Here is a 15,899-nt window from a genome sequence, read left to right as displayed (position 1 = left end):
AATTTAAATAAAATTATTAAGAAGGGCTCTTACAGGAGTTCCCATTGTGGCGCAGTGGTTAACGAATTCGACTAGGAACCATGAGGTTGAGGGTTTGATCCCTGGCCTTGCTCAGTGGGTTAAGGATCCGGCGTTGCTGTGAGTTGTGGTGTAGGTCGCAGATGCGGCTTGGATCCCACATTGCTGTGGCTCTGCCGTAGGCCACCGGCTACAGCTCTGATTGGACCCCTAGCCTAGAAACCTCCATATGCCGCAGAAGCGGCCCAAGAAATGGCAAAAAGACAAAAAAAAAAAAAAAAGAAGGGCTCTTACATTATTTTATTGTTCTAAAGTCTCAGAAATCCAGTATGTATTTTACAGTGTATCTTGATTTGGACTAGCCACATTTCAAGTGCTCAAACAACTACACGTGGCTAGTGGTGACCATACTAGACAATACATATCTAGAGCCACTGCTACAACAGGGGGAATCGTCTTAAGATCACTCTTTTGGAACTATACTTATAAACAGCATCATTATATAAACAAACATTTAAAAATAAAATTCTCTGCACCCTGAAGCAAGAGATTTCCATTTCAAAACATGACTACAACATTATATAAATAGTTTTACCAGCAATGTGTTATGAAATTCATAGGCCTTCTCATATGCTTTTCCATGCAGAAAGGAAACAATAACCTTAAATAGAAACTTTTAAATATGCTTTTGCCAACAATGAACCTGCCTCAAAATAGTTCTCAATCACATGGGAAGAAAAGAGCAAAAAAAAAAAAAAAATCAAGGTTAGTAGAAAAACTATCTTTCCCGAAGTATAGGACAAGAACATCTATGGGAGTAGAAAATAAAATATGCTGAAATATAAGGAAAACTGTGCAAAAATATATTTAGATACAGTTATGAAGAAGAGCTGAGAAGAAAGAGTAATAGTGAAAAATCTGAAAAGGAGGGAAATCACACTAATTAATCAGGCTGCGACTACATCCGCTCATTCTCAGGTTCAACTAAAGCTCTAATTTACTTAGAAACTTCGCTATATTCTAAACAATGGGGCTCAAAAATACTTATTTGAAGTTATTCCTGAGAATCACAAAGTCTCAATTTAAGAAATGGTAGCTTTTATTATATACCTATTCCAACTTAAAAGTATTTTAAAAGGAAACATGGAGTAGTAACATAAAATTAAAAACAAGTTATAAAAGTAATCATACTTTTCTATTTATTTATCTTATTTCGCCAGGTAAGAAATGAAATGAAACTTTACTGTTCTTTACCTGTGGCAGGATTGATGCTCGCTGCAATGTGAAAATGACACAGAGCATTTGCATGGTGGGAAATGTGTCTTTGAACTTCATGCGTTGCCATCTGACCAGGCGTTAACTCAGTGTGAGTTACAAGAACGGAAGACCTCCTTTGTCCTTTTCTTAAATTTTTTAAATGGTGTATTGTCTAAAATAGAAAAATAATGACTAAATCCAAGCCTAGAAAGTCTAATAAATGCCAATCAATGCACTTTTGATTATTAAGGGTTTTACAATTTTCCTCTCTGTGAAACCTGACCATCTTAGAGGAAATATGAACTACAATAGAACAATTCTGAATATACTCTCCACTGGTCTTGCAAAGGCAATAGTTGCTCAAAAATACTTACTAATATTATCTACAAAAACCCCTATTAAGATTAGGAGTCTACACATCATGCACAAAAATAAACATGAAACAGCTTAAAGACTTAAACATAAGACAAGACACCGTAAGACTCCTACAAGAGAACATTGGCAAAACATTCTCTGACATCAACTGTAAAAATGTTTTCTTAGGTCAGTCTCCCAAGTAAGAGAAATAAAAACAAAAACAAATCAATGAGACCTAATCAAACAGACAAGCTTTTGCATAGCAAACGAAACTTAAAAAAAAAAAAAAAGAAGAAAGACAACCTATGGAATGGGAGAAAACAGTTGCAAACGACGCAACCAATAAGGGCTTAATCTCCAAAATATACAAACACCTCATAAAACTCAATAGCAAAAAGCCAAACAATCCAATTGAAAAATGGGCAGAAGACCTAAATGGACATTTCTCCAAAGAAGAGATACAGGTGGCCAGTACGCACATGATAAAAACCTTGAACATCACTAATTATTAGAGAAATGCAAAACAAAACTACAATGAGATACACCTCATACCAGTCAGAATGGCCATCATTAGCAAGTCTACAAAAACCAAATGCTGGAGAGGGTGTGGAGAAAAGGAAACCCTTCTACACTGTTGGTGGGAATATAAATTGGTACAGCCACTATGGAAAACAGTATGGTCATTCCTCAGAAAACTAAACATAGAATCACCATATGCTCTAGCAATCCCACTCTTAGGCATATATCCAGAAAAAACTTACATTAAAAAACATGCATGCACCTCTATGTTCACTGCAGCACTGTTCACAATAGCCAAGGCATGGAAACAACCTTAATGTCCACCAAGAGATAAATGGATTAAGAAGCTGTGGTACATGTACACAGAATACTACTCAGCCATAAAAAAGAACAAAATAATGCCATTTGCAGCAACATGGATGGAACTAGAGATTCTCATACTAAGTGAAAAGTCAGAAAGAGAAAGACAAATACCATATGATATCACTTATATGCGGAATCTAAAATATGGCACAGGAGTTCCTGTTGTGCCTCAGTGGTTAACGAATCTGACTAGGAACCATGAGGTTTCAGGTATGATCCCTGGCCTTGCTCAGTGGGTTAAGAATCTGGCATTGCCGAGAGCTGTGGTGTAGGTTGCAGATGCAGCTCGGATCTGGCATTGCTGTGGCTCTGGCACAGGCCGACAGCTACAGCTCCGATTAGACCTCTAGCCTGGGAACCTCCATATGCCTCCGGTGCAGCCCTAAAAGACAATCAATCAATCAATAAATAAATATGGCACAGACGAACCTACCTATAGAACAGAAACAGATTCACAGACATGGAGAGAAGACTTGTCTTTGCCAAGGGGGAGGGAATGTGATGGACTGGGTGTTTTGGGTTAGTAGATGCAAACTATTACATTTAGAAAGGATAAGCAATTAGGTCCTGCTGTATAGCATTGGGAACTATATCTAATCACTTGTGATAGAACATGGTAGAATATGAGAAAAAAGGCATATATATGTATAACTGGGTCACTTTGCTATACAGCAGAAATTGACAGGACATTGTAAATCAACTATAATCAAAAAAATTAAAAAAAAAAAAGATAGGAGTTCCCATCATGGCGCAGTGGTTGACAAATCCGACTGGGAACCATGAGGTTGTGGGTTCAGTCCCTGGCCTTGCTCAGTGGGTTAAGTATCCGGCATTGCCGTAAGCTGTGGTATAGGTCTAAGACGTGGCTCGGATCCCGCGTTGCTGTGACTCTGGTGTAGGCGGTGACTACAGTTCCAATTGGACCCCTAGCCTGGGAACCTCCATATGCCACAGGAGTGGCCCAAGAAATGGCAAAAAGACAAAAAAAAAAAAAAAAGATTAGGAGTTTCCTTCACGGCTCAGTGGTTAACGGACCTGACTAGGATCCATGAGGATGCCAGTTCAATCCCTGGCCTCGTTCAGTGGGTAAAGGATCTGGCATTGCAGTGAGCTGTGGTGTAGGTTGCAGACGTGGCTTGGATCTCCCATTGCTATGGCTGTGGCGTAGGCCAGCAGCTACAGCTCCGATTTCACCCCTAGACTAGGAACTTCCATACGCCATGGGTGCAGCCCTAAAAAACAAAACAAAACAAAACAGATTAGAAGTCCAAAGTCTAGTTTTCAGGTTATCCCAGTACTGAAATGAAATTTACCAGGAAGAATATTCCCCCCACCCAAATTCTTGTAAGAACAGTCAGCTAAATAATCTAATATATAACTTCTATTATAAAGACAAAAAGAGGGTACAAAAACACGAAATAACAAGCAGAGCTTTAAGTAAGATAAGAGTAGCCAGGGAAGACCTCATGAAAGTGTTGACCTATGGGATTTTTTTAAATTGAGACGTGTCTCTATGGTGAAAACCCTCCATTGGCATACCTGATCATCTGAACTGTTTTGACACGGGGCCATGTCAACTCTCAGTATCATCTTTTTTCCACACCACAACCCCACCTCATAGCACTTCCTTATTCGTCACTTCACCCATCGCCAATACCATGCTTAATAATAATATCCCATTCTTTTCCTTTGCTCCTCACATTCAATTAAATAAAATGTAGCATCCTCTCAGTTCTTTCTGCATTAAAGTAAAACAACTGGTCCTTCCTTTCAATTCCATAGCCCTTGCCCCTTTTCAAATGAAAAACAGTATCAGTTCTACGGTATGTCCTCCCCCTCCAGTCTCCCTGCTATAGAGTTGCTTATTTCTTCAATTATACCTATCAAACTATTTTCACTCAATCTCTGACATTCATCATTATTTTAATGTAGGTTGGCAAGGTTATACGATATTGGCTGGTTATTTTCTCCTACCAACAAAACGTGTAACTTTATAGATACAGAATTATATAGACCTTGAAGTTAGGAGTTTTGTTAAGAAAGGATGTTAGAAAGCAAAATAGCTCATAAATTGGATAATTAGGCTTTTTTCTATTAAAAACATTTTTAACATTATTAAAAGCATTAAAAGGTACCGAACATGTGTCAAATAACAAATAATTTGTAATAATATTTTTGCTTTTATGTAGCTGTTAGTAATCTGATTTAACAAACACTTCAAAAGCAATATATTATAAAAGACATAAATATATCTAAAAGCCTTTAGTCTCTAAAAGTTCATACATAGTTTAAAGATAAAATGTTACTCAAGTATATATAAATGATCAAATGATCAAGTACTTTGTCCCACTAAATTTCAGTCACTATTAAAACGTAACTTTAACTATTCTGACTGCTGCTTTAATTTCATTTATGCTTTAAATGTTGAAAAAATGTATACCTAGTACCCAATCATAGATAGTATCAGAGCAGGAATATTTTGCATAGAAATTTAAAGGACTACAAAAATATTCCTGCTTGATGAAACTGCAAAGTCATTTTGACTATGCAACCATTAAAGTCTTAATATAAAGGTGCAATGTAAGGGTACAATTAGTAATGTAGAGAAGTGTTTATAATATACTAAATATAAAAATAAATTATAAATATTACTGTATAGTATGATCTAAATCCTTTAAATAAAGAAAAATGCACAAACACACATACTGGAATAGTTGGATTGTAAACTACATTTTCTTCTTTTTCCTAATTTTAAAATACACATATATTCTTTGTGTAATAAAAAGTCACATGAAAAATTAAGAAAATGAACAATATTTACTATACTAAATTTCTGATTTTTTTTCTTTTTTGCCCCTTTTTTGGGGGGAACTTTTTTTAATTGAAATGCAGTTGACTTACAATGTTGTGTTAGGATCAGGTGTACAGCAAAGTGATATATATGTAATTTTCAATAATGTGTTTATCTCATTTTATTCCCTAATAATAATGGATAAAATAGTTCACACTATATTATTATTAAATAATCTAATTTCTTAGAAAACACTTTTATTTCATAAATACTGTATTTAAAAATTAGAAAAATTGGAGTTCCCGTCGTGTCTCAGCTGAAATGAATCTGACTAGCATCCATTAGGATGCAGGTTCAATCCCTGGCCTCACTCAGTTGGGTTAAGGATCCAGTGTTGCCATAAGCTATGGTATAGGCTGCAGACACAGCTGGGATCCTGCATGGCTGTGGTTGTGGTTGTGGCTGTGGCAAGGCTGGCGGCTATAGCTCTGACTCAACCCCTAGCCTGGGACCTTCCATATGCCGTGGGTAGGGCCCTAAAAGACCCCCCCCCCAAAATTGGAAAAATTATTTCACTTTCAAAATAAACCATGGGAGTTCCCATCCCAGCTCAGCAGTAACAAACCTGACTAGCATCCATGAGGACGCGGTTCAATGCCTGGCCTCGCTCAGTGGGTCAAGGATCTGGCATTGCCATGAGCTTCACTATAGGTCTTGGACACAGCTCAGATCCCGTGTTGCTGTGGCTATGGTGTGGGCTGGCAGCTATAGCTCTAATCTGACCCCTAGCTTGGGAACTTCCATGTGCCTTGGGTATGGTCCTAAAAAGACAAAAAGAAAAAAAAAATTAAACCATGAAAATTATAATGCAATCGTGTAAATTCATTTAATATCTTTTTTTTTTCTTTTTTCCAACAATTTACTTGGCAAACACATATTCACTGCAGGAGTTTCATAAGCCACTAGCATGCAGAGTAATGTCTTTTAATAAGCCAATAAAGAAATAGCATACTCCAAACCAATGATAGATTAATGACTCTTACTGTTCTGGGCAAAGGAAGATGATAGAAATAAAGTACAGATTAAGTTGAGGTATACATTCATACAAGTTTGGTTTCTGGGGAGAAAAGGTTTAATAAAACTGGAGTTGACTTTGAGCTACTAGCACAAAACGCACATCTCCTGTTGCAGGAGCATGTTGCTAGAAAATCACAGCACCAGTGTTGGGCAGGCTAGGCTTCTGCAATGGTTATCACTCCAAGGACCAATGCCTGCCTTGAGCCACTGCCCACAAGGAGAGCTTAAGACAGGAAAATATGTCTCTTCTCTTCCTGAGACTGTTGCTCAGTTTAACATCACTGCTGACCAAAAGCACCCTAGCCATTGCAGGAGGAAGTAGACGGCTAGGTCATGACTATTGTCCATACCAAAACTCTCAGATATTCCTCACAAACTCTTGGTGTTTATAGTCTAAATGTTCTCTTGCCATAGTTGCTTTTCTTTCTCTTTTTAAATACCTTTCTTAGGGCTGCACCCACAACATATGGAAGTTCCCAGGCTAGGGGCTGAATCAGAGCTGCAGCTGCCAGCTATGCCACAGCCACAGCAATGGGGCATCTGAGCCAAGTCTGTGGCCTACACCACAGCTCATGGCAACGCCATATCCTTAACCCACTGAGCCACAATGGGAACTCCCCACAGTTGCTTTTCCATGTGTTATCAATAAACCCTCAGTGGGGCCCCTCAGCAGCTGTGCTTATCAAGGACAACTGATGTGCTGATGATATCCTGATATAACTATACTTCTAAAAACAACTTTTGGGGGGGCTTTGTCATAAACAAGTGGATTTGAAATCATATTCAAACAATATACAACACAGATAAGAGATGGAGATGCTGGATGAGCCCACCTGCTCTTTCTCTGAGGTGTTCAGGTCTTCCCAGACTGGGAGCGAGACTTGTAAATGGATGGTTCCAGCCCCTAGCCACTGCCAAACAGTAATTCCACGAGAAACCCTAAGGGGGACTGGCCCAGTGGGGCCCTGTCAGCCCCAGAACCATGACAGATAACAGTAAAATGATTGTTGTTTGAAGCCACAAATTTTGTGGTGATTTACACAGAAATAGATAACACAAACAGACCTGATTTCAGAATAATGTTTCTGGCTGCTAAAATAGCATATATAGGTTTACAAAGGTTAAATGAAAGATTAAAACCCAATATATGATAATACATGTGCTTTTTTATCAGTGTATTAAATAAAGTCTATTGTTGGATATAATAACTTCGTAACAAATTCATGTAATATCAACATCTTTATTATTCATAATAGCCATTTCTAATTAGAACAATAAAAGTAAAACAATCCTCATGAAACAAAAGCAAAATATTTTAAAGTACAACCAATTTCAAGGACTTTGATGTGTTTTATTAATCAAAGCTGCTTACTCCTAAAAATTTTCACCTTTGACATGCAAAATCAAAGAATTAAATTTACTATATTATTTACCTAGACTATATATCTAAGGTCATTATCAATTGTATCTGGCTTCTAAGGGGCATAAAATAAGTGAGAAATCTTTCAATATTAATTTCATTATTAACACGTACCATGTGCATTATCTGCATCTTAGCTTATGAATTCCTCCCAGACTCACATTATCTACAAAATTCATTCACTATTTTAAATAAAATAGTACCTCAAGAGCATGCTGTATTCTGTCTTTGTGTTTTCCAGCATGAGTAAGGTTGCTGGCACCACTGGAAGTGGTGGTCTCACAAATCTGTTCGCCCAAAAGACAGTCTTCTGGTAATAAGGTTTCTGCCCAGAGCCGGCAGACACCATCATGGCATGAAGTCAGTAACACATTACAGACAGAACCTCTAATAATAAAGAGAAACAAATAAAAGTTACTATGAATATCAATGCCATCAATTAATTAAAGGCTATTAATAGTTCTTTATGCATAAAGATGACATTAATGTAAAACTAACAGTATGATCTATGTGTATTTATTATTCTAATAATAATAATAATAGATTTCTACTATTTCACACTCTCACCAAACCCCATTTATTTCCTGTTCAGACCTATAAGGTAGCAGGCTGGATACAGGGCACAATCAGTTAACATAAAATAACAGACTGACTGTCCCTGACACTCACCCTAATTCATTAAAATTATGCCTTGAACAGCTAAACTAAATGACAAAATAGTGTATTTCTGCTTTAGAAATAACACTGTGTGATAAAGAGTGGTCCAAGAGCCTGATATCACACACAGTATTGCTGTGGACATCATAAAAACTAGAAAATGGTCTTGACAAAGGAAATTAGAAATTAATGTCAGACTACACATGTGCTGCTTGGAAACAAGGCTCTGGAGGACTAGCATCTTCTAAACAAAACAAACAAAACAGCAAATGAAAACCTAGTCATTGCAAATTGCAGAATGACCACTGTAAGAGATCATTAATTGCAATTAAACTGGCAATGGTTGCAGCATTTTGCTTTATCCTTCTTATCTAAACAGTTACAAACAGGTAAACAAATAAGCATATTCATAATAAAACTGAAAGGAAAATATAACTTTAAGCTATATATCAATTTCCATTATGTTAAAACAAGCAAAAATGTCACAGCATCAAGCAGCTGAAATGATTTAACTGCTCATTAGGAAACAAAAAACAAAAAAAAATTCTCCCCTTAAAAAAATGCTTACACACACACACAGACACACACAAATGCTTACATAGAATCTGACTCAGTCAAATGTAAAATGTTCTGCAAATGTTTTCAATAGATGCAAATAACTTAAGCAGATTAAGTTAGAGTACTCTTTTATTTAGATTCCAAAGATGTTCAAATTCTCCATGTTATCACTTACTGAGCACCTCTATAATCCGTGCCGTATTTCCCATCAGGTGCAAACAGTGCCAGATACATTTGGCAGATGAAATAACCCTCTCTCAAAAAATGAATACAGATTTCTAAGCAAGAGTTTTTAGAACTGTATATATAATACAGGAATCATGTATATGGGCTGTTTTTTAATTTGTTTAATCTTATGAATAACTTTAAGAGATGCTATAACAATGAGGAAAAAGTTATTAATAAATCCTTTGAGAAGTTTGTTGATAGCCCTACGATAAGAAAAATTTGGTCACTTTATTCACTGTACGTATATGATATGCTTTCCCAGCATGTTATATACTGACAGTTTATTATTATGTTTCATTTTCCCTCAATGTGTGCTTTTCTGTTATTTGCTAATGTTTCCTTCCTAGGACCTACTGCTTCTCCTACTACTGACAATACCAGCTAACGATGCCTGGGCACTCACAGCGTGCAAAGGTCTGTATAAGCTTTCACACTCACTCACACATTCTAGTCTCATACAACTCTGAGGTAGGTACTTTTGCTATCCTCATTCTACAGAGGCATAGAGAGCTTAGGAAGTTCAGTTAAAATCTCACAAAGGCGGTAACAACAGCAGAATTTGAATTCAGGCAGTTCACGCCCGGAACCTATGCTCTTAATTGCCATCATGTCAATTAACAGCATCTTTGCTTTCATTATGTTTATAAACATTTAAGTACACAAAGTGAAGTTACATGACACAGTTGTCTAACCTGGGCATATACTTGCTAGTTTTACGCCATGAAAAACCTGTCACAGCTCGGGGATGTGCCAAATAAACAAAGGAAAATTGGGTAGATGTTTGTCTTCTTTTCACTTCATGATGATCCTGAGGTATAATTGAGGACTTCCAACCAGTCATAGGATACCATACTTTCAAAAGACAATCATCCTGCAAAAATATATAGGGCAATATAAAGCGAATTTGTACATACACAATTCAAAATTTAAGTGGTTTGAAGAAGCTTTAAAGATTAAGCTATATATAAATAAAACATAAAACATGTGACCTACATATAGTACAAAACCAAATCCAAAATGATGCCAATTACTCTAAATTAGCTTGAGAAAAAACTTGACAGGGTGCTTATTATCCATCTTCTCTACACAAAGGTTGTTTTCACAGAAACTGATGCCAAGTTATCCACTTCAATGTTATACAAGGTCACTGTAAAGAAAAGACTCTGAAACCACGTGCTAGCTTGGATAGGATAAGAAAGAAGCTGTGTTATCATCTATTATCATCTTCTTTTTGAGGTGATCTGAAAAGATGAAACAAACCCTTTTTAAATATGAATTGCTCATTATTCCAAATCAGGACTCAGGCAAACTTTTCCTACACGAGGCCAAGTAAGTTAGGCTTTGTGAACCATAGTCTCTGACACAGATTCTTCCTGGGTTTTTTCTCATAACCCTTTAAATATGTAAAGACCAGAGTTCCTGTCGTGGTGCAGTGGAAACAAATCCTACTAGGAATGAAGAGGTTATGGGTTCGATTCCTGGCATCGCTCAGTGGGTTAAGGATCTGGCAATGCCATGAACTGTGCTATAGGTTGCAAACACCGCTCGGATCTGGCATTGCTATGGCTGTGACATGGGCCGGCAGCTGTAGCTCTGATTAGATTCCTAGCCTGGGACCCTCCATATGCCACAGGTATGGCCCTAAAAAGCCAAAAAAAAAAAAAGTGAAAACCATTCTTGGCTCATGGGCCATAGTTTTCTGATCCCTGGTCTAAATGATCAGCGGGCATTTAGGCAGTTTTCAGGAACCACCTCTACGCCTACTGAAGGTATTTACAGGTATAACAAAAAGTACTGACTTTATCATTTTACTCAGGTCTAAGAATTTTGTGAAAGACCTAAATAATGCTATCTTCTTTAACAGACACTATCTCTTTTATAATACTTCAGCCTCAATGGTGGTAAGACCATGAAAGAAAATAATGATACCATTTATGTAAACTCCCAATCTCGGAGTTCCCATCATGGCTCAGTGATTAATGAATCCGACTAGGAACCATGAGGCTTTTGGGTTCAATCCCTGGACTCATTCATTGGGTTGAGGATCTGGCATTGCCATGAGCTGTGGTGCAGGTCACAGATGCCGCTCAGATCTGGCATTGCTGTGGCTCTGACATAACCCAATGGTTACAGCTCCAATTAGACCCCTAGCCTGGGAACGTCCATATACCATGGGAGCAGCCCTAGAAAAGACAAAAAGACAAGCACAACAACAACAAAAATGGCCAATCTCTAAGGAACAAAATTACAGATTTCCATCTGGACTTAGACAAACACTTAAGTTTTTTTTCTTGATACCTAAAGCATCAAGTAAAAGAATAGCAAAGAGAAACCCACGTTAAAGAGATATAAGGAAGAATAAAAACCAATGAAATATGAAAAATAGAGAAATCAATGAATCCAAAAGTTATTTTTTGACAAGATCAATAAAATATTTAGAGAGAAAACACAAATTATCATTATCAAGAATGAAGGAGGGGACGTAACTACAGACAGAATTAAAAAAACCTGAGGTAATATCATGAACAATTTTATCCCATTAAATTCGAAAATTTATGTTAAATCCCTTGAAACACAATTTCTTAAAAAATTGACAAAGGAAGAAATAGAAGACCTGGATAATTCTACATCTACTAAAGATGCTGAATTCACAATTTGAATCTTTTCACTGAAAAACAAAACAAAACTAAAACTAAAACTAAAATCCTAGACCCAGATGGCTTTACTGGTGAATTTTACCAAACATTTAAGGAATGTTTCAGAAAACTGAGAAAAAGATCCCATTGTATAAGGGCAATATTATTGCTCAGACACCAAAACCAAAAGACGTAAGAAAACTACACATGAATATCTTTCATGAATACTCAAACACCATTAATAAATTATTAGGAAACCTAATCCAGCCACATATTTAAAAAAAAAAATCATGACCAAATAGTTTATCCTAGCAAAGTGAAGCACGTTTAACATTGGAAAAGTCAATAACTATATTTCATCATATTAACAAAATGAAAATGCAAACCTACATAATTTTCTCACTATGTGCAGAAACAATCATTTGACAAAAGTAAACTCTAATTCATGGTGGAAAAAACACTCTCAGCATTCCAGGAATAGGAAGGACAGAAGGGAACACTCAACATGGTCAAGGTGAGCAACTCTACAATAAGTCTATACCTTATATCATATCTAACAGTGAAAGACAATGCTTTTCCCACAAAATGGGGAACAACACAAGAATATCTGCTCTCATCAATTCTCCTCAACATTACACTAGAGTTTCTAGCACTTGCAATATATTGGACAAGGGAAAAAAATAAAAAGCATACAGATGTGAAAGGAAGAAGTAAAACTGTCTTTATTTACCAAAGCCTAATAAAACTAACAAAAAAGCCACTAGAAAATATAAGCAAAGTCAAAAGACTAAGGATCAAAATTCAAAAATCAATTCTATTTCTATACATTAGCAATAATTAGAAATGTAATTTCTGTAAAGACTTTTTGCATTATGAAGATAAACAAATTATGTACACCAAAAACTATGAAACACTGGTAAGAGGAAGAAAATATAAATAAACAGAAATACACCACATTAGTAGATGAGAAGACAAATGTTACTGATAGACAATTCCTCTCAAACAGACTTATAGAGATACAATGTAAATACCATGGAAATCATAGCAGGCTTCTTCATAGAAACTGACAAAATCTGTATGGACAACAAAGGACTGATACACCAAAAATATTTTAAAAGAAGACAACAAAATCAGAAGACTATCCAATTTCAAGACTAACTATAAAGCTCTAATAATAAAGACATATTATTACCATAAGGACGTATATATATATATCACATATAACTAGTTTATGTATCATATACAAGTATATATACATATATATATAACTGTGATTTTGATATATACATCAATGGAACACAACAGACAGGAGGCCAGGAACATATCCACACATGCATGTAAAATTGATTTTCAACAAAATTGTCTAGGAAATTCGATGGAGATTGGACTGCCTTTTTAAGAAATGTCACTGAAATATCTTGATTACCCTTTGTGAAAAAAACTGATTTCAAACCAAACACAAAAAATCCACCTCAACATGTTAAATTCAAAACTATAAAACTTCTAAAAGAAAATATAATAAAACATCTTTGTGACTTCAGGGTACACAAAGATTTCTTCAATCTAAGACATAAAAAGCACAAACCAATTAAAAAATTGGTCAGTTGGGCTTCTTCAAAATTAAAAACTTCTGCAGAGCAAAAGACACTGTTTAAAAACAAAAAAAGGCAAGGAGTTCCTGTCTTAGCTCAGCAGTTTACGATCCTGACTAGTATCAATGAAGATGCAGATTCAATCCCTGGCCTTGCTCAGCGGGTTAAGGATCTGGCGTTGCTGTGAGCTGTGGTGTAGGTCGCATATGCGGCTCAGATCCAGCATTCCTATGGCTGTGGTGCAGGCTGGCAGCTACAGCTCCAATTCAACACCTAGCCTGGGAACCTCCATATGCCCTGGGTGTGGCCCTAAAAAGATGGAAAAAAAAAAAAAGGCAAGTCACAGACTGAGAGAAAATATCTACAATAACTTATCTATCAAATGTACTAGAATATACAAAGAACTCCTATAATTCTGTAATAATGAGAAAACCAACCCAATTTTTTTAATGGACAAAGGTTGAATAAACACATATCCAGAAAAAGCATGCAGAGAACCAATAAACATGTGCTCGACATCATTAGAAGTAGGGTTGCCACTGTAGCTCAGTGGGTTAAGAACCTGACATTGTCTCTGTGAGGATGTGGGTTCAATCCCTGGATTTGCTCAGTGGGTTAGGATCCAGTGTTGCCATAAGCTGCAGCACAGATCACAGATATGGCTTGGATCTGCTGTGACTGTGGCTGCGGTGTAGGTCTGCAGCTGCAGCTCCAATTTGACCCCTAGCCCAGAAACTTCCATAAGCTGTAGGTGCAGCTATAAAAAGAAAAAAAGAAGGAAAACACATATTAAAACCACAATAAGATACCACTACACAACTATTAGAATGGCTAATATTAAAAAGGCTGACAATACCAAATGTTGGCAAAAAAGGAAAGCAAATGCAGTTGCTTGTGGGCATGCAAAATGGTACAACTTTGGAAAGTGTTTGGTACTTTTTTATAAAGTATCATGTGACCCACCAATTCTACTCCTAGGTATTTTTTACCCATGAGAAATGAAATGTTTATACAAAGACTTGAAAATGAATGGTCATAGCAGCTTTGTTCATTTTAGCCTAAAACTCCAAACAACCTCAATAATTATCAACAGGAGAATGGATAAACAAATCATGGTTATCCATGTTTGAAATACAACTAAGATACAAAAGAACAAATTACTGATGCACACGACATGGATGAATCACAAAATACTGTATTTAGGGCAAGTACTCAGACACAAAAGAGTATATATTATGCAGTTTCACTTAAATGAAAATAATACAGACAAATCTAAACAATACTGATAGAAAGCAGAGCAGCTATTTGTTATCTGGAACTAGGAAAAGGAGTGAGGATTAAATGAGAAGAGGTAAAAGGAAACCTTCTGAAATGATGAAAGTGTCCTATAACTTGATCATGGTGGTGATTACGTAGGTCTCTAAATTTGCCAAAATTCACTGAATAGTACATTTTATAAATAACTTTATTTAAAAAAATAAAAAAGGAGTTCCCATCGTGACACAGTGGAAACGAATCTGACTAGGAACCATGAGTTGCGGGTTCGATCCCTGGCCTTGCTCAGAGGGTTGAGGATCCAGCGTTGCCATGAGCTCTGGTGTAGGTTGCAGACACAGCTCGGATCTGGCGTGGCTGTGACTGTGGCATAGGCCGGCAACTACAGCTCTGATATGACCGCTAGCCTGGGAACCTCCATATGCCGTGGGTGTGGCCCTAAAGAAGGACAAAAAAAAAGACAAAAAAACAACTTTGTTAATTACATATGAAAATTATACCATGTAAAATTAATTATTTAAAAACAAGACAAGATTGGCATACAGGGGTATTCATTTTTAATAGCAACAGAAAAAAATTGGAACCACTACATGTTTATTAACAGTTAACTGGTTAAGTTAAATTACAGTATATATTCCATTCATATAATGGAAAATTACATCACCTTTACAGAGGATATATGTGTACTGACACATTAATCTACCTGTGATACAGTGAAATCAGTCTAAAGAATATGCACACACACACACTTCTCTGTGGTTTACAAAGGCATCAAGAAGTCTAAAAGAATACATATTAAATAGAGATCGGTTGCCTTTTTTTACTTGGCATAGGGCTATCTGGGAGTGATTTTCATTTTCTCTGCATGCTTAACAATAAACACATATCATGTTTAAAAAGTAAAAATATTTCCATATTAAAGGGGAAATAAAGGTCAATAAGCCAATCCTTAAATAATCAAAATGCTTGGGGTTCCCACTGTGACTCAGCGGTAAGGAACCCAACTAGTATTCATGAGGATGCGGGTTCAATCCCCGGCTTCATTCAGTGGATCAAAGATCCAGCACTGCCGTGAGCTGTGGTGCAGGTCACAGACATAGCTCGGATCTGGCATTGCTGTGGCTGTGGTATCAGCCAGCAGCTGCAGCTCC

General features: G+C 36.6%; 1 protein-coding gene across 2 annotated transcripts in view; it reads right to left on the bottom strand.

Annotated features, from left to right (window-relative positions):
• Positions 1–15,899, bottom strand: part of DMXL2 (Dmx like 2) — a 161,625-nt gene that overhangs the window by 86,616 nt on the left and 59,110 nt on the right. For both annotated transcript variants that reach the window (XM_047766346.1, XM_047766347.1), the window contains exons 7-9: positions 9,938–10,116; positions 8,006–8,189; positions 1,273–1,447 (exon numbers count right to left, since the gene is read on the bottom strand). In XM_047766346.1, coding sequence (XP_047622302.1) covers positions 1,273–1,447; positions 8,006–8,189; positions 9,938–10,116 — 538 coding nt within the window. The remainder of the gene's footprint in view (positions 1–1,272; positions 1,448–8,005; positions 8,190–9,937; positions 10,117–15,899) is intronic.

The sequence above is a fragment of the Phacochoerus africanus genome, chromosome 2 (genome assembly GCF_016906955.1).
Source record: "Phacochoerus africanus isolate WHEZ1 chromosome 2, ROS_Pafr_v1, whole genome shotgun sequence".
Lineage (NCBI taxonomy): Eukaryota > Metazoa > Chordata > Mammalia > Artiodactyla > Suidae > Phacochoerus > Phacochoerus africanus.
This window is presented reverse-complemented; position numbering and strand designations above follow the sequence as displayed.